The sequence below is a fragment of the Lepidochelys olivacea genome, assembly GCF_965140295.1.
Source record: "Lepidochelys olivacea isolate rLepOli2 genome assembly, chromosome: 12".
Lineage (NCBI taxonomy): Eukaryota > Metazoa > Chordata > Testudines > Cheloniidae > Lepidochelys > Lepidochelys olivacea.
The window spans coordinates 723,983-747,558 of record NC_140422.1 but is presented as its reverse complement, the minus strand read 5'-3'; the positions used below and the strand labels follow the sequence as shown (position 1 = coordinate 747,558).

Genomic DNA, 23,576 nt, shown 5'->3' with positions numbered 1-23,576 from the left:
TCTAGTCCAACCCCCTGCTCAAAGCAGGACCAATCCCCAACTAAATCATCCCAGCCAGGGCTTTGTCAAGCCTGACCTTAAAAACTTCTAAGGAAGGAGATTCCACCACCTCCCTAGGTAACGCATTCCAGTGTTTCACTACCCTCCTAGTGAAAAAGTTTTTCCGAATATCCAATCTAAACCTCCCCCACTGCAACTTGAGACCATTACTCCTTGTTCTGTCATCAGCTACCATTGAGAACAGTCTAGATCCATCCTCTTTGGAACCCCCTTTCAGGTAGTTGAAAGCAGCTATCAAATCCCCCCTCACTCTTCTCTTCCGTAGACTAAACATCCCCAGCTCCCTCAGCCTCTCCTCATAAATCATGTGTTCCAGTCCCCTAATCATTTTTGTTGCCCTTTGCTGGACTCTCTCCAATTTATCCACATCCTTCTTGTAGTGTGGGGCCCAAAACTGGACACAGTACTCCAGATGAGGCCTCACCAATGTCGAATAGAGGGGAATGATCACGTCCCTTGATCTGCTGGCAATGCCCCTACGTATACATCCCAAAATGCCATTGACCTTCTTGGCAACAAGGGCAACAAGAGCTCCATGGCATTTTACTAGTCTTCCTATCTGTCCTTTGCAGCGGGATAGTTTGCAAGAAGGGAAAATACTTTAGGATGGACCATTTATTATTGCTAATATTATTTATTACCTGTATTACGGTAGCGCCTAGGAGCTGAGCCATGAGCCAGGCACCCGCTGTGCTGGGTGCTGTACATTATTTATTAGGTGTATTTCCTAGGAGCCCAGCCATGGCCCAGGACCCCATCACGCTATGTGCTGTACATTAATTACCTGTATTACGGTAGCACCTAGGAGCCCAGCCCATGGCCCCGTTGTGCTAGGTTCTGTACAGACACAGAAAAAAAACCAGTCTCTGTCCCAGAAAGCTGCCATAGCGTCACCCTCTGAGATCACCCAGCTATTTCAGGATAGGAAAACCCCCTGCAGCCTTTGGTAAAATGACTCCTCCCGCATGCCCCCAGCCTAGGGGCCTGCATGCAGGGTGTGGATGAGCCAGGAACAGAGTGTGTAAGTGGCGTGGTCTGGTACCTGCTAGCATAGTCAGTTTAGCCTACAGTAGAATCTTGCCCGGATCAAGGTGAGGCCCCATTGTGCTGAGTGCAGGCCAGACGCACTGAGAGCTGAAAGCGTTAAGGGTCTCACTAGACAAAGCGAAGGGTGGGAGGGAAATGGGAGACCCAGCAAAGGGAAGGGACTGCCCTGGGCCATGCAGCAGGTGTGTGGCTGAGCAGGGACAGAGCCCGAGTCTGCGAAGTCTGGGCGGTGCCCATGGCTGCTTGGCCATGCTGCCCCATCGAAGGCTGGGAGGGAGCATGTCTGGATAGCCCCTCTTTTCCAGGCTGGGCCTGAGGGCTGCCGGCTCCGTCCCGCTGGCAGGGAGCTGTTGCGTCAGGCCCGCTGAGAAGCCCGCTGGGCATGAGAAGCACCGTGCAGGGAGGCAGGTGTTGGTGTGAAGGCCAGGAGCGGTATCTCATCCCTGCTGCCTGTGGACCGCAGGTGTGCACTGCACACTCGATAAGGCTGGGAAAGGCAGCTGCTTCCGAGAGCAGTGGGGTCAGCCCTGGTAAACTGGTGACCCAGGGACAGGGAGCAGGGAGGGCCTGGGGTGACAGAGGTGCCACCAGCTATGGAAGGGTGTTGCTGGAGATGGCGACCTTTGGCGTGGAAAGAAGGAGAGCTCCCCTCCTCCAAATGCCCCTCATCAGGGACGGGCCTGAGCCACAGTCCTGGGGCATCGGCATCCTGGCCTAGACCCGCAGAACTGACCTTGCTGGCCGGGGCTGTGATACCAACTGGCACCATTTCCCCTCCTGGGCGCTATGAAGGCTGGGCAGAGCTCCCCAAAAGGTCCCTGAGGCTGGCCCAGGCCTGCCCCTGTCAGAGGGTGTTGGGGGGGTACACTGCCCACTGGCACCCCTGTGCAATGCAGCCCACTAGAGCGGCAGTTCTGTAAACAGAATGCAAGAGGGTTCCTTGGCCCGACCCCCCTTCTCTCCAGGCGCAGGTTGGGGTGTCTAGCTTCCTGCAGTGAGAGCCCTGCTCACCCAGATGAGTCCGGGCCCTGCCTGGGCCCCAGAAGCGGCTGATCGTGATGCTCGATGGAATGGCAGCGGGGGAGCAGAATGTGGGGAGGATGTACTAACCCCTGGCTCTGGTTCCCCTTTTGCACTGAGCTGCCAGCAGGGCACATGCAGAGTGTCTCATACCAATGCAGAGGAAAAGCCCATTTTCCTCCTGGAAATGGGCCAGGTCCATCACCCTCCCTGACTGCGACTAACCCCTCCATTTGCCACAGGAGCCAGCCTGGAAAGCAAACAAGTTGCCCTGCTTCTAAAAATACATCCGCCTCACAAAAAACGTGCTCCCAACTCCTGCCAATACAGTAATCAATCGCGGTATCACAGAGGTGGTGGTGGGGCGGCGTGTTTGCCCTGCAGCAGGTGTTCCCATGGCCGCTAACCCCCTCGTTGGCCCTACTCCAACCACCACTGGTGCTGGAGATAAAAGACCTGCAGCTTTGTCTGCCCCATCCACATGCCTCAGCCTTGTCGCTAGCATGGCTGCTCTGTGGCTGCTCTCCTGCCTGGCACTCCTCGGCGCGGCTCACGGTAAGCCAGGCGGGCCCTTCTCTGCTTGGGCTGCATAATCCATTAGGTGACAGCCTCATCTGGGTTCTGGAGACCCTGTGTGAGGACACAGCAGTGCAGATTGTGGGGGTCAGGCTGGGAGCTAGAGAGACACCCAGGGGTTGGCTGTGTCCAGGAATCCCCTTTAGCTGCATCAGCTGGGAGGCAGTGTGGCCTGGTGGACAGGGCACTGGATTAGGACCAAGGAGATCTGTGTTCTATTCTCCACTGTGTTGCTGGGTGACTTTGGACATATCACTTCCCTGCTCTGTGCCTCAGTTTCCCCTCTGTAAAATGGGGCAACCACAGAGCAACCATGATCTTGATCTTCTTTGTAAAGGACTTTGATCTCATTTGAGTAAGAGCCCTTGAGTCCTGAATCTGCACATGAGGGGCTCTCAGGGTGCCGCTATTGCACTTGCCAGCAGCCAAAATGCTGTACCAGTTGCCAGACCAGGTTTGTTTGTCTAGTTACTTTGTGCCTCCTTCAGTGCCCCTCTGTGTGATTAAGAGAGACAGTAGTCTTCAGTGCTGTCTCTAAAATGTTGTGTGTGTGAGGGGGGTGTTGCTGTGGGCTGTTAAGCAACTGCTACATTCCACACCAGAGCTGGCTGCATTTCAGCAGCAGGACAAGCGATGTGCAGTGCCAGCTGTAACAGCGGCAATGAGTGCTGTAGATAAGGTTGCCGCTCTCACCGCCTGCCTGCAGTTGTGTGCAGTAACTCTCTGAAGCTCACGCTGGGCAGCTGGAATAGCCTAGGTTTGGCCTCTGCCTGGTGGGAAAGTGGCTCAGCTGCTTTCAGGCGTGCAAAGCAGGATATAAATACAAGGTTCTTGCTGTAAACGGCCTTTATGTGCCTAGCTGCACCCGTCCGGCCTAGGGCATTGACCAGCAGCTCTCACCCTCCCTGGCCTTGGCCCCCGTGTCGTCACTGACACCTGAGCCTGGTAGGGTCGGGGAATGCTGCCATTCTGATCGGGTGAGATTTGCCACATAAGAATGGCCATACTAAGTCAGACGGCCGTTCTTATGTCCAGCTAGCCCAGTATCCTGTCTTCCGACAGTGGCCGGGCCAGGCACTTTACAGGGAATCATAGAATCATAGAATATCAGGGTTGGAAGGGACCCCAGAAGGTCATCTAGTCCAACCCCCTGCTCAAAGCAGGACCAATTCCCAGTTAAATCATCCCAGCCAGGGCTTTGTCAAGCCTGACCTTAAAAACTTCTAAGGAAGGAGATTCTACCACCTCCCTAGGTAACGCATTCCAGTGTTTCACCACCCTCTTAGTGAAAAAGTTTTTCCTAATATCCAATCTAAACCTCCCCCACTGCAACTTGAGACCATTACTCCTCGTTCTGTCATCTGCTACCATTGAGAACAGTCTAGAGCCATCCTCTTTGGAACCCCCTTTCAGGTAGTTGAAAGCAGCTATCAAATCCCCCCTCATTCTTCTCTTCTGCAGGCTAAACAATCCCAGCTCCCTCAGCCTCTCCTCATAAGTCATCTGTTCCAGTCCCCTAATAATTTTTGTTGCCCTTCGCTGGACTCTCTCCAATTTATCCACATCCTTCTTGAAGTGTGGGGCCCAAAACTGGACACAGTACTCCAGATGAGGCCTCACCAATGTCGAATAGAGGGGAACGATCATGTCCCTCGATCTGCTTGCTATGCCCCTACTTATACATCCCAAAATGCCATTGGCCTTCTTGGCAACAAGGGCACACTGCTGACTCATATCCAGCTTCTCGTCCACTGTCACCCCTAGGTCCTTTTCCGCAGAACTGCTGCCTAGCCATTCGGTCCCTAGTCTGTAGCTGTGCATTGGGTTCTTCCGTCCTAAGTGCAGGACCCTGCACTTATCCTTATTGAACCTCATCAGATTTCTTTTGGCCCAATCCTCCAATTTGTCTAGGTCCTTCTGTATCCTATCCCTCCCCTCCAGCATATCTACCACTCCTCCCAGTTTAGTATCAGCCGCAAATTTGCTGAGAGTGCAATCCACACCATCCTCCAGATCATTTATGAAGATATTGAACAAAACCGGCCCCAGGACCGACCCTTGGGGCACTTCACTTGACACCGGCTGCCAACTAGACATGGAGCCATTGATCACTACCCGTTGAGCCCGACAATCTAGCCAGCTTTCTACCCACCTTGTAGTGCATTCATCCAGCCCATACTTCCTTAACTTGCTGACAAGAATACTCTGGGAGACCGTGTCAAAAGCTTTGCTAAAGTCAAGAAACAATACATCCACTGCTTTCCCTTCATCCACAGAACCAGTAATCTCATCATAAAAGGCGATTAGATTAGTCAGGCATGACCTTCCCTTGGTGAATCCATGCTGGCTGTTCCTGATCACTTTCCTCTCATGCAAGTGCTTCAGGATTGATTCTTTGAGGACCTGCTCCATGATTTTTCCAGGGACTGAAGTGAGGCTGACTGGCCTGTAGTTCCCAGGATCCTCCTTCTTCCCTTTTTTAAAGATTGGCACTACATTAGCCTTTTTCCAGTCATCCGGGACTTCCCCTGTTCGCCACGAGTTTTCAAAGATAATGGCCAATGGCTCTGCAATCACAGCCGCCAATTCCTTCAGCTCTCTCGGATGCAACTCGTCCGGCCCCATGGACTTGTGCACGTCCAGCTTTTCTAAATAGTCCCTAACCACCTCTATCTCCACAGAGGGCTGGCCATCTCTTCCCCATTTTGTGATGCCCAGCGCAGCAGTCTGGGAGCTGACCTTGTTAGTGAAAACAGAGGCAAAAAAAGCATTGAGTACATTAGCTTTTTCCACATCCTCTGTCACTAGGTTGCCTCCCTCATTCAGTAAGGGGCCCACACTTTCCTTGGCTTTCTTCTTGTTGCCAACATACCTGAAGAAACCCTTCTTGTTACTCTTGACATCTCTGGCTAGCTGCAGCTCCAGGTGCGATTTGGCCCTCCTGATAACATTCCTACATGCCCGAGCAATATTTTTATACTCTTCCCTGGTTATATGTCCAACCTTCCACTTCTTGTAAGCTTCTTTTTTATGTTTAAGATCCGCTAGGATTTCACCATTAAGCCAAGCTGGTCGCCTGCCATATTTACTATTCTTTCGACTCATTGGGATGGAATGAACAGGACTGGGCAATTATCAAATGATCCACGCCCTGTTGGCCCGCCCCCAGCTTCTAGCCAGCAGAGCATGGGGTTGCATCCCTGCCTATCCAGGCTAATAGCCATCGATGGACCTGTCCTCCATGAACTCATCTAGTTCTTTTTGGGACCCTGTTATAGTTTTGGCCTTCACAGCATCCCCTGGCAAGGAGTTCCTCAGGTTGACTGTGTGTTGTGTGAAGAAATACTTCCTTTCATTGTTTTAAACCTGCTGCCTCTTAATTTCACTGTGTGACCCCTGGTTCGTGTGTGAAGTGAAGGGGTAAATAACCCTTCCCTGTTCACTTTCTTCTCCCCAGTCATGATTTTATAGACCTCTCGCATCTCCCCCCGTCCCAGCCATCTGGTTTCCCAAGCTGGAAAGGCCCAGACGTTTTAACCTTGCCTCATACGGAAGCTGTTCCAGACCCCACACCATTTTTGTTGCCCTTCTCTGCACCTCTTCCACCTCTACTATATTTCTTTTGAGATGGGGCGACCGGAACTGTGCGCAGTATCCAAGGTGTGGGTGCCCCACGGCTTTATACAGAGGCAACGGGGTATTTTCTGTCTCATGATCTCTCCCTTTCTTAATGATTCCCGACATTCCATTCGCTTTTTTGGCGGCCGCTGCACAGTGAGTGACTGTTTTCAGAGAACTCTCCACCGTGACTCCAAGATCTCCTCCATGAGTGGACCAGCTAAATTAGACCCCATCGCTGTGTGTATATAAACTAAATGCCCGGGTGCCACGGGGGTCGGTGACGCTGCAGGGTGCCAGGCAGGCTGCCCCAGGGCCATGACTCCCAGACAGGGTCTCTGGGTTTTCATTGTGAATCAGAAAGTTCCCCAGGCTCAGACTCCTCCATGTAACGGATGTCCCCTTTTGGGCCTGGCTCTGGCAGTCATTTTGCCAGTCACTGCCCATGCTCTCGCCAGGCTGCGGGAGGGAGACGGGCTGGAGCTGTCTCTGGTTAGCTGGTGCTGCAGCCTCAGGGTGCCAGTGGGAAGCGGGTGGAGACCCAGGCTGACCCACTTTCCCTTCCAGGCTGTGGTGTGCAGGAAATCCAGCCCATCATCAGTGGCTACGCTCGCATTGTGAATGGCGAGGAGGCGGTTCCCGGATCCTGGCCCTGGCAGGTCTCCCTGCAAGTAAGGAGGGTGGGGAAGTCTCCCTATCGGTGCCGGGACCCTGGCGACTCCCTTTATGCCCCTCCCCCCTCTCCCCAGCAGTGACCCAAACGCTTTCCTCGCTTGGCTCTGCCCCCATGGATCTGCCCCATCGCCAAGCCCCGCCCCCATTTCACAAGCCCATCTTCCCCATTTCAGCTCTCAGAGGCCGGACTCCTGCAGCCCAGACACAGGGGATGGGCTCGTGGGAAGGGTGGCTCTTGGGCTGTCCCACGCCCACCTAATGGGGCGCTCCAGGGGGGTTGTGAGCCTGTGGCTGCCCAGGGCAAGCACATGCCCATGTAGCGCTGGCAGTAGTGGCTCCTGCTAATAGAAGCAGAAGTGCCAGGTTCAGTCCCTGGGAGGCTGTAGGGAGCTCGTGGCTGAGGCCAAGGAAAGGTGCCCTCCTAGCTGCCCAGGGCCATGCCTGAGCTGGGCACTGCAATTGTTTTCAGTGTGATTTGGCCCTTGCTGGTGATACCTTGGGACAGGCATCTCTAGGGCCTTACAGTCTCCCCCGGTTGGCAATTGCAGCAGTCGAAGACGAACAGCTGGCACTTCTGTGGCGGCTCCCTGGTCAGCGAGCGTTGGGTGGTGACAGCTGCACACTGCAGAGTGACGTGAGTGGGGACCACCCTGGGGATGGGCTGCGGGGGGGGACAGATCAGGGATATGGCTTAGTGGCCTGTCTGGTGTCGCCTGAAGGGGGCGGTGGGGCAGCAGGCTGCTGCTAGCCCAGGGCCAGGCTCCAGTCCCAGCTGTGGAGATGTCACCTCCCCTTGCCCTTCGAGATCACACCTAGCACCCAGATGGTTGTTTCAGCCCCCCACCCTGTGATGCTGGGCTGCCCCCAACATGCCAGGCTGCATGGGCTACCCCATCAACTACGCCAAGGGGAAAACCGTGCCTGGTCCAGCCAGGTCGCTGCCCCGCTGTGCACAGGGGAAGGCTGCCTCTGCACTGGTGAACAGCTCCGGGTGCACCTGGGCGCTAGCCTTATTGGGATCCAGGAAGTGGGCGGGCGAAGCTCGCCCACTGCTAAAGGATCCCCCCTCAGCCTAAGGGGGAGATCCACAGGACCTGGGAAACCAAATAATTACGGGGGACAACTAATGAACAACAGAGACGGGAGTGCAGTCAAAGGGTCAAACGAAGGGAACCGGACGGGGACACCAAGCAGAGAACCCCGGACAGTGCCCACCGCTCCTCAAAGGCATCAAGGGAGTCAATGGATGCCGCCCAGAGGAACTCTGCCCGGAGGTGTGAACAGACAGAGGATCGGAAATAGGTCCCGCAGTCGCAGGAGACTCTATCGGCCAACCTCCTCACCCTGGTTTTATAGATGGCCACTTTAGCCAGGAGGAGGTTGACCAGGAGGTGAGGGGAAAAGTGCAACCAAAACCTTAACAAAATATTCGTGAGGAGCCAGAATAGGGGCTGCAACCTGGCGCACTCCAGATAGATGTGCGCCAGGGTTTCCCTCACACCGCAAAAGAGGCAGGTGTCCGGGATTGGGGTGAACGCCAAGTATACGCCCGAGCTTACGGCCCCGTGAAGGAGCCGCCAACTGATATCCCTGGCACACCTCGGGACTAAGGTGGAATAGAGGTTGGCCCACCGGGGCTCCTCACCCTCTAGCCACAGGCAGGCAGGAACCCCCGCTGCATGGCCAAATGCACCAGCTGCAGCTCATGGGCCCAATGGCTGCTAGTTCCCCGTCCCACAGTGCCCCACACATCGCCCTTCGCTGGGGGTGATCTCAGCTCTCCCTGGACACTAACTGCCCTCTCTTCCGGCCCCAGGAAATCCAACGTGGTGGTGCTCGGGGAACACGACCGCAGCTCCTCCCAAGAGAAAGTGCAGAAACTGGCCATCCAGCAGGTGGGTGAGCGCTCGCCCAGTGCTGACCCACGGCAGGAGGGGGAGCCAGGCACAGACACTGAGTCTCTGGGCACAACCCTGTGGCGGGGTGCCATGAGCGCCCAGGGTTGCTGTCTGCTCGCTGCCTCTGTGCAGCCCCGCTCTGTGGGCTGAGCTCTCCAGGGGTGAGATGGGGCACAGCTGGGAACTCCTGTGTGAGCATATCTGCTCCAGGCCTGGGGGCATTGTGCCAGCAGAACAACCAGCTGAGGGAGCCCAGCTGGGGCAACTTCCCCTGCAGGGGTGCAGTGGGGGGTCCCCTCCACAGCCAGCCAATTCTGCCGGCCACAGCTCTGTCTCCCCTGCTCTCTGCTGGGCACAGCCTGGCCCCCGAGGGATCTGCTGCCCTGCTCCAGCCATACAGGAAGTGTGTGCTGACGCAGCCTGCGCCCAGGGGACCTGGAGCCCTCCTGAGACTGCAGCTCCCAGCAGCCCACTCTGGGTGCCTCGGGCACTGGGAGCGGTGGGAGGTTCCCTCCACATGCTGCCTGCTGGCTCTAAGGAGCTGACGCAGAGGCTGCCCCAGGCCTGGTGGTGCCGGCTGGTCTCAGTGCTCACTGAATGTACCGGGCCAGGCAACATGGCAAGGGGGCCCACGTGAGTACCCCCACCATGGAGGAGGGGTAGCTGCAGGGACCTGTCCCCATGGGCCCATGTCTCTGCCACAGGTTTTCACCCACCCGCAGTATAACTCCTACACCACCAACAATGACATCGCGCTCATCAAGCTGGCCACGGCCGTGAAGCTTGGCAGCACTGTGGCCCCAGTGTGCCTGGCAGCCGCCGGGGAGCAGTACCAGAGTGGCCAGCGCTGCGTCACCACTGGCTGGGGCAAGACCCGCTACAATGGTACGTCCTCCTGGCACTGCGGTGAGAGGAGCCTGCATGGCCTTGGGGATGACTTCAATGGCCAGTTTGGCTGGAACAGCCCCTGGAGCTGGGTCACTCACACATGTTGCGGGGTAGGGCCCAGGACTGGGAATCGCGAGATCAAGGGTGGTTAGTTACCCACCCTATGCCTCAGTTTCCCCACCTGTGGGTGGGGGACAGTAATGCTGACGTACCTTGCTGCGATGCTGTGCACACTGGTGTTTGCAAAGCACATTCAGCGTGGGGAGCGACGGATTTCCCACCCATGGGTGGAGTGGGATGTGAGTTTTCCCACAACCATGTCCCCTGTCACGGCAGCACTGAGCTGTCGGCCCCCCGGGGTTCACACCCTCATTGGCATCGGGGTATGTTGCCCCCCTGCTGTGTGCAGAGCACTCCTTGGAGCTCGGCGGGAGGCATGAGAAATAGTTCAGCTCTGTTCCTGTCACCAGTCTGGGCTGGACTGAGCCCCTTCTATGCAGGCGGTAAGGCCCCGGGCTGTGGCCCTTTTCTAGCGATGCATCTGGTTGAGACCCAATGTGCCTGGTGCTCACTTAGAGCCACCCGTGGGCATCGGCCCAAATGCTGGGCTCATGGCCTGGCCTGGGGGAGCCACAGGTCAGAGCTTGAGGCAGCCGTGCATGGGGCATTGGCAGAGCAGGGCTGGAGCTAACCCTGGGGGAGGGGTCCTAGGACATGGACCAGAGCCCCAAAGAGCAGGCAAAGCACTGTCTGGCCAGCTGGCAGGCCAACCCCTGTGAGCCCAGTGCTGCCAGGCTGTGCTGGGATGCTGCTTGGGCACACCTGGCCAGCTCACCGTGCGCACACAGGGGAATGCGAGCCAGGGCAAGTGGGGGATTGTTGGTGAAAGGGCCTTTTCCTCCACCTGGGCCAGGGCCCTTGGGCATCTCCAGGTTCTGCAATGACTGGGACCTGGAAATCCTGTGCCTGCTTTTGGGCTGCCTGCCCCAGCTTTCAGCAGGGAGCATGGGATGCCCAGCCCCACTGGGGAGCCAGAGGGCCGTGCCTCGGTAGCAGGACGGGCTGGTCGTGGGAGGCTCCTGTGCAGTTCACTCATTCCATAGGGTGTGTTCAGCAGTGCACCCAGCTCCCACGTGTGGCACATGCCAGCCACACAAGCCGTGCACCATGTCATGTGGAATGTGTGTGGCGGCTCCTTGGGGCGCAGCCCTGACCCTGCCCTCTCTCCGCTCCCTTTCCAGCCTTAAGCACCCCAAGCAAACTGCAGCAGACGGCGCTGCCCCTGCTGACCAATGAGGAGTGTAAAAAGTACTGGAACGGTAACATCCTGGACTCCATGATCTGTGCTGGAGCAGCAGGCTCCTCCTCCTGCATGGTACGGCCCCAGGGCTGGGGCTGCCCCGCTGGCCAGCCTTCTTCCGCCCCCTGCGTGAGCTCATGCCCTCTGCTGGCCACTCTGCGCCTCTACTAGCCCAGTGGCCTTGCCACACACGGCTACCTGGCTTGAGCCCTGCCATGGTCTTCTGCTCCCCAGGCCGGGGGGAGAGCGTAGTGATCCCTGGTGGGGTGCGAGACCCTCATGCCTGTTTCACGGGCCCATAGAGGCATTGCCCAGGGCACTGACTGGCCCAGCCATTGCTGCTTGGCTAGGAGGGGGCCTGTGGCCCAGACGCCAGCTGCAGAGGGGTGGGAAGCTGGGGAGTGTGTGCACTTGGCTGTGGTCCCCCATGTCCTGGGGGTACCAGGCCAGGGAGAATGTGCCAATCCAGGGACAGGGCCCTTGTCCCTCTGGCAGCGAGGGCGGGCATTCTGCTATAGGCAGGGGAGGGCGCCTGTCAGTCCTCCTGGGCTGGTCTCTCCAGCATGGCACAGGAGGGTGAGATCCAGGCTAGCAGGGGCCCCTCTTCGGGAGGATACCCGGCAGGGTGCCTGGGCAGGGGGCTGGCCCTGGAGGGCGTGGTGCCCAGCTCTCTACAGCCCTGGTGGCTGAACCTGCCTCTCCATCTGCTTTGCAGGGTGACTCCGGCGGCCCCCTTGTCTGCCAGGAGAATGGAGTCTGGCATCTAGTGGGCATCGTGTCCTGGGGCAGCAGCCGCTGTGCCACCACCATGCCAGGCGTCTACGCCCGCGTAAGCCTGCTCCGTGCATGGGCCGACAGCATCATGGCCAGCAACTGAGCCTGCTTGGGGTCTCAGCACCTAGGCCCCAGATCGGCGGCTGCAGCTCTCCACCCTTCTCTCCCCACGGGTGACGTCGTCCCACCTGGGTCAAAGCCAGCCCTGTGGCCTTCCAATAAAACCTTTCTGCAGCATAGCGCCTCTTTGGGTTCCTGCCATCTTCGGGGCACCAGCCCACTGTGGCCACCAGACTTGGCACAGCCTGGGCACCGCGTGCCAGCTGACCCAGCAGGGGTTGCTGACACCCACCGTGCATAGGCAGGGCCCACACCAGCTCCCCCAACTGAGCTTTGTACCCAAGGCAAGGTGGTCAGCCAGGCTGTGGCCACTGGTGTGGAGCCGGGGAAGATGATCCATACAATCACAGAATATCAGGGTTGGAAGGGACCTCAGGAGGTCATCTCGTCCAACCCCCTGCTCATGGCAGGACCGACACCAACAATCCAACTAAATCCATGACTGAAGGGCTCCCAGAGCTAGGGTGGGGGCCAGGATGGCTCCAGCCACAGCCCCATGTGGGGGCTGAACTCAGAGCTGCGCCAGCAGGTGGCCTAGACAGGACTGGGTCTGCACACCAGAAGGCAGCCCCCACAGCTTGTGCAAGGGGGTGGCAGCTTACGGGCTCGGGATTGTGGCGCTCAGACCCAGCTCGCCCAGCTGCTTGGAGGGGTTCCCCTAGCTCTCCGGGCGCTAGCATAGTGGAAGCTGTGTGGCTCGCCCAGCTCTGCAAGCAGCCCAGAGCCCTCTGTAGAAAACAGTGCTCCGCCCTCCTTGCCTGCCCCAGTGCTTAGTGTTCCCATCTGCTGTTACCCAGCCGCCACGCTCCATGCCTAAGGTGGCTGCAATTCAGTGCTGGATGAACGATCCAGGTGACTAGCGGCCGGTGCTCGGGGTTGGACAGCCCTCTAGAAACGCAAGTCCTTGGCTGGCTGCTTGTTTCCTCCCTTCCCCAGTGCTGCACCATGTATACCCAATCCAGCTTCTGGTTACCCCTGGAGTCACCGCCTCTACCCTCTCCACAGCCCCTTCTCCACCTCTGGTTTGCTGAGCCCACCCGCTCTTCCCAGTGACCCAACCCCACCACTCACTCCCAGACCCCAAAAAGTTTGTTTCATTTTCATAGAATTTTTTTGGGGGGGGGATGTTGCAAACAGCTCTGACCTTGCCCCCGCTCCCCCCCCCCCCGTGAGACCCTGGTGGGCCAACACAGACGATCGACTCTGCTGCCTCCTTGGTGTTTGCACCATACACAAACTGAGCGGGGCCGGCCAAGCTACTGGGGAAGGGAGTAGGGCTGACTAGCCCCAAAGATTGTTAGTATTAAGGCTTTGCATAGGGTTAGCGGCCAGAGACCTGGTCAGGATCAAGGCTCCATTGTGCAACATGACAACGGTAGCCCTACAAAACCCCCTGAATTGTCTGTGTCACTTTAGGAAAGAGGCCAGTTCTTCCACAGCGCTTACCGGCACCGGAGCTCTCAGCACCCTACATCCTCCTCATTTTACAGCTGGGGACACTGAGGCAGAGACAGGGGGAGTGAATTGCTCACAATCATCCTGCAGGCTGGGGTCAGAGGCAGGAATGAAGCCCAGCTCTCCTGTGTCCCAGCCGCGTGTGGAATACACTAGGCTGCTTGGTTGATTGAAAATGACCCCACAAAAATGGCCGCTTGAGGTAGTTTCACACATTGCTCCCTGTGGGGGGCGAAATCCTGGGGCCATGGACGTCATTAGTAAAATGCCCCTGACTGCCCTCACGGGGCTCGGACTTCATCAGAAAAATCACGGAGCAGGTCCTCAAGGAATCAATCCTGAAGCACTTACATGAGAGGAAAGTGATCAGGAACAGTCAGCATGGATTCACCAAGGGAAGGTCATGCCTGACTAATCTAATCGCCTTTTATGATGAGATTACTGGTTCTGTGGATGAAGGGAAAGCAGTGGATGTATTGTTTCTTGACTTTAGCAAAACTTTTGACAGGGTCTCCCACAGTATTCTTGTCTGCAAGTTAAAGAAGTATGGGCTGGATGAATGCACTATAAGGTGGGTAGAAAGCTGGCTAGATTGTCGGGCTCAACGGGTAGTGATCAATGGCTCCATGTCTAGTTGGCAGCCGGTGTCAAGTGGAGTGCCCCAGGGGTCGGTCTTGGGGCCGGTTTTGTTCAATATCTTCATAAATGATCTGGAGGATGGTGTGGATTGCACTCTCAGCAAATTTGCGGATGACACTAAACTGGGAGGAGTGGTAGATACACTGGAGGGCAGGGATAGGATACAGAGGGGACCTAGACAAATTGGAGGATTGGGCCAAAAGAAATCTGATGAGGTTCAATAAGGATAAGTGCAGGGTCCTGCACTTAGGACGGAAGAATCCCATGCACTGCTACAGACTAGGGACCGAATGGCTAGGCAGCAGTTCTGCGGAAAAGGACCTAGGGGTGACAGTGGACGAGAAGCTGGATATGAGTCAGCAGTGTGCCCTTGTTGCCAAGAAGGCCAATGGCATTTTGGGATATGTAAGTAGGGGCATAGCGAGCAGATCGAGGGACGTGATCGTTCCCCTCTATTCGACATTGGTGAGGCCTCATCTAGAGTACTGTGTCCAGTTTTGGGCCCCACACTACAAGAAGGATGTGGATAAATTGGAGAGAGTCCAGCGAAGGGCAACAAAAATTATTAGGGGACTGGAACACGTGACTTATGAGGAGAGGCTGAGGGAGCTGGGATTGTTTAGTCTGCAGAAGAGAAGAATGAGGGGGGATTTGATAGCTGCTTTCAACTACCTGAGAGGTGGTTCCAGAGAGCATGGCTCTAGACTATTCTCAGTGGTAGAAGAGGACAGGACAAGGAGTAATGGTCTCAAGTTGCAGTGGGGGAGGTTTAGGTTGGATATTAGGAAAAACTTTTTCACTAGGAGGGTGGTGAAACGCTGGAATGCGTTACCTAGGGAGGTGGTAGAGTCTCCTTCCTTAGAAGTTTTTAAGGTCAGGCTTGACAAAGCCCTGGCTGGGATGATTTAATTGGGCATTGGTCCTGCTGTGAGCAGGGGGTTGGACTAGATGACCTCCTGAGGTCTCTTCCAACCCTGATATTCTATGATTCTATGATCCCTAGAACCAAGGGCAGAAGGGACCAGTGTGATCATCTAGTCTGACCCCCTGCACAGCCCAAGCCAGAGCCCTGTCCAGCTAGTGCTCCTAGAGCAGATCTCTTAGAAAAGCCGCAAATCTCCATTTAAAAATGGTTGGTGATGGAGAACCCCCCCCGGACCTCTGGTAAATTGTTCCAGTGGTTAATTATTCTCATCGTTAAAAACTGACACCTTATTTCCAGTCTCAGTTTGTCTAATGTCAACTTCCAGCCATTGGCTTGTGTGAGACCTTTCTCTGCGAGATCGAAGAGCCCATTGTTAAGTATTTGTTCCTCACGCGGCTACTTACAGACTCTGTCAAGTCACCCCTGAACCTTCTCTTTGTTAAGATAAGCAGACTGAGGTCCTAGGGTCTATCACTCTCAAGGTTTTCTGATCCTTTAATCATTCTCATGGCTCTTCTCTGACCCTCTCCAATTTATCAACATCCTTCTTGAACTGTGCACACCACAACTGGACACAGGATTCCAGCAACGGCTGCACCAGGGCCACATGCAGAGATCAAAGAACCTCTCTGCTCCGACTCGAGATTCCCCCACTTCTGCACCCCAGGATGGCAGGAGCCCTTCTGGCCACAGCGCTGCATGCAGAGCTCATTTCAGCAGATTATGCACCATGACCCCCAAATCTTTACCCAGGGTGCCCTGGTCTTTTCCGCTGAGTTTCCTGCTCACCCCCATTTCCCTCAGCTGAGAGCCATGAACAAGCAGGCTGCACTCAGTTCCCGTCAGGCAGCAGCAGCATATGCCAATCCTGTGCCCACAGAGTGCCCCTTGCAGGCCAGAGCAACTCTGCATGGGCTAAGGGGATCAGGGCCTACATCCTGATTAACCCTGGGCAGGAAAGAACCCAGCTGAGGAGAGTGCTGGGAGCTGGGCAAACCTCAATGAGATGTTCTAGTCAAGTGCTGTGGCCACAGGAGTTAGGGACGGAGAAGAATAACAACACCCGACATTTACACAGTGTCTTTCACCCTCATAGGATCACAAAACCCTTGGCAAGCTCTATGCAGCAATCTGCTTCCTTGCTAGCAACATGCAGCCACCTCTGGGGTGGAAACTGGCAGCTGTTTATCAGCACACAGGAATGCCACACCCCCGGGGGCTAATCCTAGAGGCGAGTGGAATGCACGCATCTCTTGCGGAGTGCAACAGGAGCTCCAGTGGCCCCTTAGCCAGAGCCTCTGTGTTGCATCTCACGAGAGCTGACACAGCAGCACAGCACCCGTTGGCACCAGGGCTGGGGGATGGGCTTGGTACGGACTCCACGAGATGGGCAACCCCCAGGCACCCACCACCGCCAGTGGGGCTCCCGTTCATAGTGACCCAGCCCCACACTGCTTAGCTGGTGAGCACCGAGGGACCACAGAGGGCACTGAGATCATGGCCTCGTCAGACAGGCACTTGGGGGGCTTCCTGACTCCAGCCTGCGCCTTAGGAGCTCCCAGGGGAAAAAGAGGTGTTCGCCCGTCTCCATCTGCCGTGAGAATGTGGGATCCCATCTCCTCCGCAGTCCAGGCAACGCTCACACACCAGCCCCCCGAACACAACCAAGGCAGAGGGGCTCTAGGCAAACCTTTATGCTGCCATGCCAGCAGGCTCCATGGCAACGAGTATCCCAACAGGCCAGGAGAGAACCCGCACATTTCAAGGCACCAATTTCGTTTAGCATTTCTGCTACAGCCGATCTTAGCAAACCCCAGCTGTGATATGCCACGGTGAGGCGCACCTCCCTGCGTCCATCCTGTCACCCCCAGGGGCCGTCTGTCGGGCCCAGCATGGACACACAGACACTCCTCCGGCTTACAGTTTGACCAGTTTCCTTTTCATCTCCACCCAGATACCATTGGATTGATTCGTTCTGCACAATTAAATGTCTGTCAATTAGCAGAGAGAGATCTCGATAATTAGATCAGGCCCCAACGTCAATGGAAATCACACTTGCCCCTAACGGTTGGCTGACGCTACTGGACTTCCCTTCGGTTGCTTGTGCCCGCTCTCATCGCATTGCTCCCATTCAAGTTCTCGTTCTTTTTTTAAATATCGCCCATTGGTCCAACGTGCCCCGAATCCATCACGGACAATGATGCTTTGCCTCCGTGGCTTCGTTGCGGGGGCCCCCTCTTCTTTCCGAGGGTACAGCCTCTGTCCTGGCTCTCCAGCCTTTCACCTCGAAGCACCCTTAATGAATCGCTGGCGCAGCCTAAAAACTATCTTGCTCTTTGGGGAAAAGGGGAGGAGCGAACAGGAGCCCAGCGTCGTCGCTTGTTTTGTGTGTCCCCCCTTTGTCCCCCCCGTGGGAGTCTCTTTAAATATTTACAAGCCCATTTACACGCCTCTCGTGCTCCGCTGCGCATCCACAGAGGCAGTCATTAATAGTAGACTGATCCCTCCGAGGAGTTCCCAGTGTGGTGTGTACCGGTGAGGCTGTCACATGGCCGCCAGCTGCCCCAGCACCATCCTGAACTGCTGCGTGCTGTTGGCCAGGTCTTTGACCCGCTCCACCATGTCCTTGGCGGCAGAGGGGGACGGGTAGTGGAGGGCAGCGGCCTTGGTGGTCACCACAATCTCCTTGAGCATGTTGCACAGTAGGTTGCTATAGTGGGTGACCTTGTGGCGCACGTCCTGTGCCCGGGCCTGGCGCGACAGGGTGTCGCCGATGAACACCAGCTTGTGGGCGCTGAGGATGACGAACTTGCTGTGGGCCACGAAGATCTTGGGCGGCTGGTTGGTGCCCACGGCGGTGAAGAAGGCATCCACGGCGTTGGTGAGTGTGGTGAGGTTGGCCTCGCACTGCTCCAGGTAGAAGAGGAGCAACTGGCGGTCGGAGGGGCACAGGGCACTGCTGCCCTGCACCTGGGCATAGTGCTGCGGCGGTGTCCAGCTGGAGAGGTCGCTGTCGATGGGGCGCGTGACCTCCTGCTCCAGCCGCTCAAACTGCTTCAACTACAGGGGAGACAGACAGCACGTTAGGGGCAGGGTGCGGCCAGGCCTGGCTGGGTGCGACAAAGGGCCCCTCCCCCAGTGGCTGGCTCCCACAACAGCTACTGACACAGCCAGAGGAGTCACTGCCACGCACCTGCGCTGCAGCCTGGCACTGTCAACGCTGCCCAAGGGGATTAGGAGCCAACCCCCATCGTTCTTGAAAATCTCTGTCTTAGTGTCAAAGGCCCCAAGTCCATCCTGGCTGACAGCAGGGGGTTGGCACGCCCAGGCTTGGCGCTACTCACCGACTGTGGCATGGACAGACACCCCGCTGCAAGCGTGTTCAGAGCCCCAGTCCTAGGCACCCAGGGAAAGGGGAGCAGCGAGGCTCAGATCAAAGCGCAGCCACGGGGGAGGAAGCCAGAGTCTGTCCCCATGGGCCCTGCAGGGCCGACCTGGCCACGGGGGAGGGAACGGAGCCTGCCCCTGTGGGCCCGGCAGGGCAGGCCTGGCCATGGGGGAGGGAGCCGGAGTCTGACCTGCCTCACACGTTGTCCACAGCATTAATTCCAATTGCAGAATGGCTAAACCTACCTCCTGAATGTCCGCACTGCCCCCAGCGAGTCAAAGGGGCGGAGTAGGGAACTGCTGTGTGCGCTGGAGTCTGGACTTGGCTTGATAGCATCCTTCGGCCCAGAGTTCCCCAGGGGCTGGATCCCGTTATTGTTTATTATTTGTATTACCCAGCCCCTAGGATTGGGAACAGGGCAGCCTCAGGCCCCTTTTGCCTTCAGGAGAATTCCCCCCAAAGACAGAGGGTCTCCTTCAGGAGACAGGACGAGCTGGGGCACACACGAGTGCGTGGATCTGCCTGACACGGGGGCTGCGCCGTCAATGTCGGGTCAGGAGGGGCCTGGGCAAAGAGCTGGGCCCTGCTCGGGGAGAGCCATCTACAGCGGAGAGCGCTTCCCATTGCTAGCCAAGCCCCTGCCTGTGCCCCCCAGGCTCCTGCCAGGGGGCCAAGGGGGTGGGAGCCCCCCCGAGAGGGCTGGGCCCTGGTACCTGCTGCTGCTCCAGCTGCCCCTTGCCCTGCCGCATGATGTTGCCTTTTTCCAGCAGCTCCTTCTGGGTTTTCTCAAACTCCTCCTTGCCCTGGAAGAAGGGAGGCCAGGGGGTGAGTAATGGCCATGAGTGGGGAGGGTCCCTTCATCACGGCACACTGCGGGGTTCCCCTGGAGGGAGCCCGTCCCACACCAGGGCAGAGATCCAGGATGCCCTCTCTCTGGTACGGAGCACGCGATGAATGCGGCTGCCTGGCACAGTCACCCTCTCCCGCCTGGGGAGCCCTCACCCTGGGTGACCGCTCTATGTCCTGGTCCCTAGCCCCTCCCCATGCCCCTCTCCTCCAGAACGGGCAGGGTCTGGCTCTCCAGCTACCAGCCCTGGGGGGCTGCCTATGCCCTGGACGCCGTGGTGACAAGGGGACTGGGAGCCCAGCCTGCCTGCCATGAGCCCCAGGTGGGTAATGAGGGCTCCCGCGAGGGGGCGGATTGCAGCCACCCCGTGAGGAACTCGAGAGGCAGCTGCCCCTCTGCAGCTCCAGCATGCAGTGCCCCACCCCTCAGAGCAGGGCATGGGGCAGGTGGGACCAGCATGCCCAGCCCTCCCGCTACACACACAGCTGGCTTTAGTGCTGCAGCCCGGGTGCAGTCCTGCAGGAGGCCATGCAGTGGCGCTGCAGGCTCACAGCTGGAGAAGGGTGGCTGGCCAAACTCCCACCCAGGCTGGCTGAGACCCATGGGTCCCAGATGGCACACGCCAAGCTCGTCAAACCACACTGGCTGGCTGGGTGCCCAGCCCTGTGGCCTACCAAGGGGAGATGCCCAACAGGACTTGGGCTGGAGGACCCGGCCAGCCGGAAGGGAGGGAGGGATGGAGGCTCACCCCCCCCCCCCGCCCCCGTAACTGGTGCTAGGAGCGGCTTGGCTAGCCCCAGGCAGGGGCTGCGTCCACACGGCCCCCCGGGAGCAGCTGCTGTGGAGGAAGTGTAGCCAGCGTGTGGGCACCTGGGAGGCAGTTACGGGGCACATGGAGAGGGATCCTCAAGGACCCAGCAGACTGAAGGCCCCCTTCAGCCCCCCAAATAGGGGGAGAGAGCCCAACAAGCATGGGCCTATGGACTGTCAAAGGGGCAAGGAACCCTATTTTCGCCACGGTGCCCAGCATCTGGGCCTTAAGGAACCTGCCCAGCCCAGGATCACCCTGCGACCCCCTTACCCGGCTTGGGACATAGGAACCCCCTGGCCAGGCCAGTTTGCCAGGGAAGGAAGCAACGGTGCTGGGTGGTGGCAAGCAGCAGGCACCAGTCCCTGCTCCCACGGCCTTCCCAGGAGTCAGTCCCAGCTGGACCCACGGCTCCCCCGCCGGGGCTGGGCACAGGGGCTCCGAGTGGGTGAGGCCCAGGTACATTTCAAGACACCCCGCCCAGGGGCACCAGCTCTGTGCCCGGGGCAGAGGCAGCAGTGCTGGAGAGAGAGGCAGGAGAAAGAGAGGCCTCGTGGGAGGGGGAGGAGCAATGGGGGAGGACTGTCTCAGTCAGGGGGGACTGGGGTGCCCCCAGTGAGATGGGCCTCCCTCCAGAGCAAGCCCAGCCCCACACTCTGCTCTGGGGTGCCCCCCTGCTGCCCACCTGCAGGTGCACGTAGTCATAGTCCTCCATCCAGCCGCTCTCGCTGTTCTCGTATGGCCCGTCGGGTGAGTCCTGCGCCAGGAACTTGGGCGGGGAGGGCAGGGGCCGCGACTGGATGCTGCTGGCCTTGTCGACGGGCGCCAGCGGGGGGTGGCTGGCGAGGAGCAGGCTGGCGTCTGGGCTGTCCGCCGGCAGCTTACCCCGTCTGAAGAGCAGGGAGGCGTTGCCATGAAGGAAGGATGCCAGCTGCTTGGTGTCATCAGGGATGCCCCGCGAGTACATCACCAGGCGGTCCAGGTCATCGGTGCCGCCTGGCTTGCTGGACACTAGGGCACTGGGGGCCCAGCCACAGCCATCCAGCGCCTGGCTGTGCCGCAGCAGGGCCTGGTACACGTCCTCCATCTTCTGCAGCTGCTTGCTGAGCTTGGCGTGCAGGGCACGGTCGGAGGCCTGGGCCGCATTGCCCACGGCCCCGCGGGCAAACTCCAGCAGGTCCCGCAGTGCCCCCTTGATGCCCTCGGCTGCTGCCCGGAGGCTGGGTGCATGGAGCTCCAGCTGCTCTGGGCTACGCCAGCCGGTGCTGATGAAGGACATGAGGTAGGAGACGGAACCGCTGATGTGGTGCTGGAGCCGGGTCAATAGCTCCATGGCCACGTCCAGGTCCAGGCCCAGCTCCTTGGGCGCCTCCTTGCCCGGCCCCACGTCCAGCGAGGAGCTGGAGACATTGCTGCGGGTGCTCCCTGTGCTGGAGGCCGAGAGGCGTTTGGTATCGCCCGCCCTGGCCTCCCGGTCCACCTGTGGTGGCACGTCGTAGATGTACTCGCCCTCGGCATCCAGGCTGCTAGCGTGCAGCTCCCGGGGCACATCGTACACGTCCTGCGCAGGCCCCACCGGCTTCCGCAGGCCGGGCGGTACGTCGTAGATCTCCTGCGGGAAGGGGGCCTCGGGGGCGCCCTTCCCTGCCACTGGAGGCACGTCGTACACGTCCTCGGGCAGGGCCGGCGGAGGTAGGTCCAGCGCCTTTGGCTTGGCAAAGGCGGGGGGCACGTCGTAGGTCTCCTCTCGGGATGGGCCGTCCGGGACGTCCTTGCTCACGGATGGGGGGATGTCATACACCTGCATGGGGGACAGCAGCTGTGAGCGCCAGGCCCTGCCTGCGCCCCTTCCTACAGCCTGCGCCCAGCCCTGCCCGCGCCCCTTCCCGCTGTGAGTGTCCCTTCCTACTGCCCGCGCCCAGCCTTGCCTGTGCCCCTTCCTGCATGTAAAATCCGGTCGTTCCCACGCCCTGTTCTGCATACATTGCCTGGCCCTGCCCGTGCCCCTTCCTACCTGCCCGTGCCCCTTCACACTGTCAGTGCCCAGCCCTGCCCGTGCCCCTTCCTACCTGCCCGTGCCCCTTCTCACTGTCAGTGCCCAGCCCTGCCCGTGCCCCTTCCTACCTGCCCGTGCCCCTTCTCACTGTCAGTGCCCAGCCCTGCCCGTGCCCCTTCCTACCTGCCCGTGCCCCTTCACACTGTCAGTGCCCAGCCCTGCCCGTGCCCCTTCCTACCTTCCCGTGCCCCTTCCTGCTGTCAGTGCCCAGGCCTGCCCGTGCCCCTTCTTGGTGTCGGAACAGACGCTGTGGTGAAGCCCTGAGGGGTCAGAAAACTGCCCGATATTTATTATTTTTCAGAAATCTGGTGGCTTTGAAGCCACTCTGGTTTTGGGGCCTGCCTGGCACTTCTTGGAGGCTGGGACCTGCCCCCCAGTCCCTGCTGCCAGTTCCCACTGAGCCCCCTGCTCTAGCAACCCCAGGCACCCACCCCTGCTTGCCTGCGGCACCGTCTGAGCTAGCCAACGCTGTGCTGACCCCACCTTGGAGCTCGGCTGGAGGAAATCCTGTGCTGTGCCCTGCCTCCTCCCATGTGGGGGCCGGCATGGTGCCACCACGCTGCAGAGCCAGGCAAGGCTTAGTGCTGGGGCATGCCAGGGACCACAAACTGCCTGCCCCAGGGCTGGGGTCCCAAAGGAATTCCTATGCTCTCCTGCCCGCATTCAGACCCCCTCGGCACCACTCACAGTTTGGGGGGCCTGGTGCAGGGCCTTCTCCACGCTGGGCGGCACGTCGTAGATCTCCTGGCCGAGCTCCCGGCTCGTGGGGCCCTTCACTGCCATTGGGGGGGTGTCGTAGACCTGCAAGTGCAGCAAGCAATGGCATTGGTTCCTGCGGCTTGTGCACGCCCGGGCACCTGCACGTAGCCATGCGTATCCCTAGGGATACCAGGACAGTCGGATGGCTCAGCCCCACTGCCCCAAGCCCAGGAGCCTGGCTGACAGCGGCCAGGAAGGAAGGTTCATGGGCCCCACAATAGAGAGACGGGGGAAGGGTCATCTGTCCCCCATAACACTCTCATCCTATAGATGGCCTCCAGTTGAGCCTGATCGGTTAGTATCCCTTCTGCCTTTGCTAGCACTAACCACAAATCTCTTTGAAGCTTGCTACAGTCTAGGTCCTGGACACTTCATGTGGTAGGGAGTTCACATGCTGATCACACTGGAATCTGCCCTCTTTTCAGCATCATTAATGGCTTAACGGTGAAATCCTAGCGGATCTTAAACATAAAAAAGAAGCTTACAAGAAGTGGAAGGTTGGACATATGACCAGGGAAGAGTATAAAAATATTGCTCGGGCATGTAGGAATGAAATCAGGAGGGCCAAATCGCACCTGGAGCTGCAGCTAGCAAGAGATGTCAAGAGTAACAAGAAGGGTTTCTTCAGGTATGTTGGCAACAAGAAGAAAGCCAAGGAATGTGTGGGCCCCTTACTGAATGAGGGAGGCAACCTAGCGACAGAGGATGTGGAAAAAGCTAATG

The 23,576-nt window shown here is 58.3% G+C and overlaps 2 protein-coding genes across 2 annotated transcripts in view; one reads left to right on the top strand and one right to left on the bottom strand.

Moving 5' to 3' along the window:
* Positions 1-536: 536 nt before the first annotated feature.
* On the top strand, positions 537-12,304 carry LOC311529071 (chymotrypsinogen A-like). Its single transcript, XM_084644745.1, has 7 exons — positions 537-2,682; positions 6,889-6,992; positions 7,545-7,630; positions 8,813-8,891; positions 9,599-9,779; positions 11,024-11,157; positions 11,798-12,304. The coding sequence occupies exons 1-7, from the start codon at positions 2,523-2,525 to the stop codon at positions 11,957-11,959; spliced, it is 906 nt and encodes a 301-aa protein (XP_084500871.1). The 5' UTR covers positions 537-2,522; the 3' UTR covers positions 11,960-12,304.
* Positions 12,305-16,674: 4,370 nt separating this feature from the next.
* The window catches only part of BCAR1 (BCAR1 scaffold protein, Cas family member), a 39,736-nt gene continuing 32,834 nt past the window's right edge, over positions 16,675-23,576 (bottom strand). The window contains exons 4-7 of the mRNA XM_084644531.1: positions 22,782-22,895; positions 20,724-21,839; positions 19,097-19,186; positions 16,675-18,055 (exon numbers count right to left, since the gene is read on the bottom strand). Coding sequence (XP_084500657.1) covers positions 17,540-18,055; positions 19,097-19,186; positions 20,724-21,839; positions 22,782-22,895 — 1,836 coding nt within the window. The 3' untranslated portion in view covers positions 16,675-17,539. The remainder of the gene's footprint in view (positions 18,056-19,096; positions 19,187-20,723; positions 21,840-22,781; positions 22,896-23,576) is intronic.

Bases quoted from the DNA above. Each gene is read 5' to 3' on its own strand.
- LOC311529071 (XM_084644745.1), top strand. From the start codon at position 2,523: ATGGCCGCTAACCCCCTCGTTGGCCCTACTCCAACCACCACTGGTGCT. The intron at 6,993-7,544 runs GTAAGGAGGGTG...TGGCAATTGCAG, and splicing joins CCTGGCAGGTCTCCCTGCAA to CAGTCGAAGACGAACAGCTG. The intron at 8,892-9,598 runs GTGGGTGAGCGC...TCTCTGCCACAG, and splicing joins AGAAACTGGCCATCCAGCAG to GTTTTCACCCACCCGCAGTA.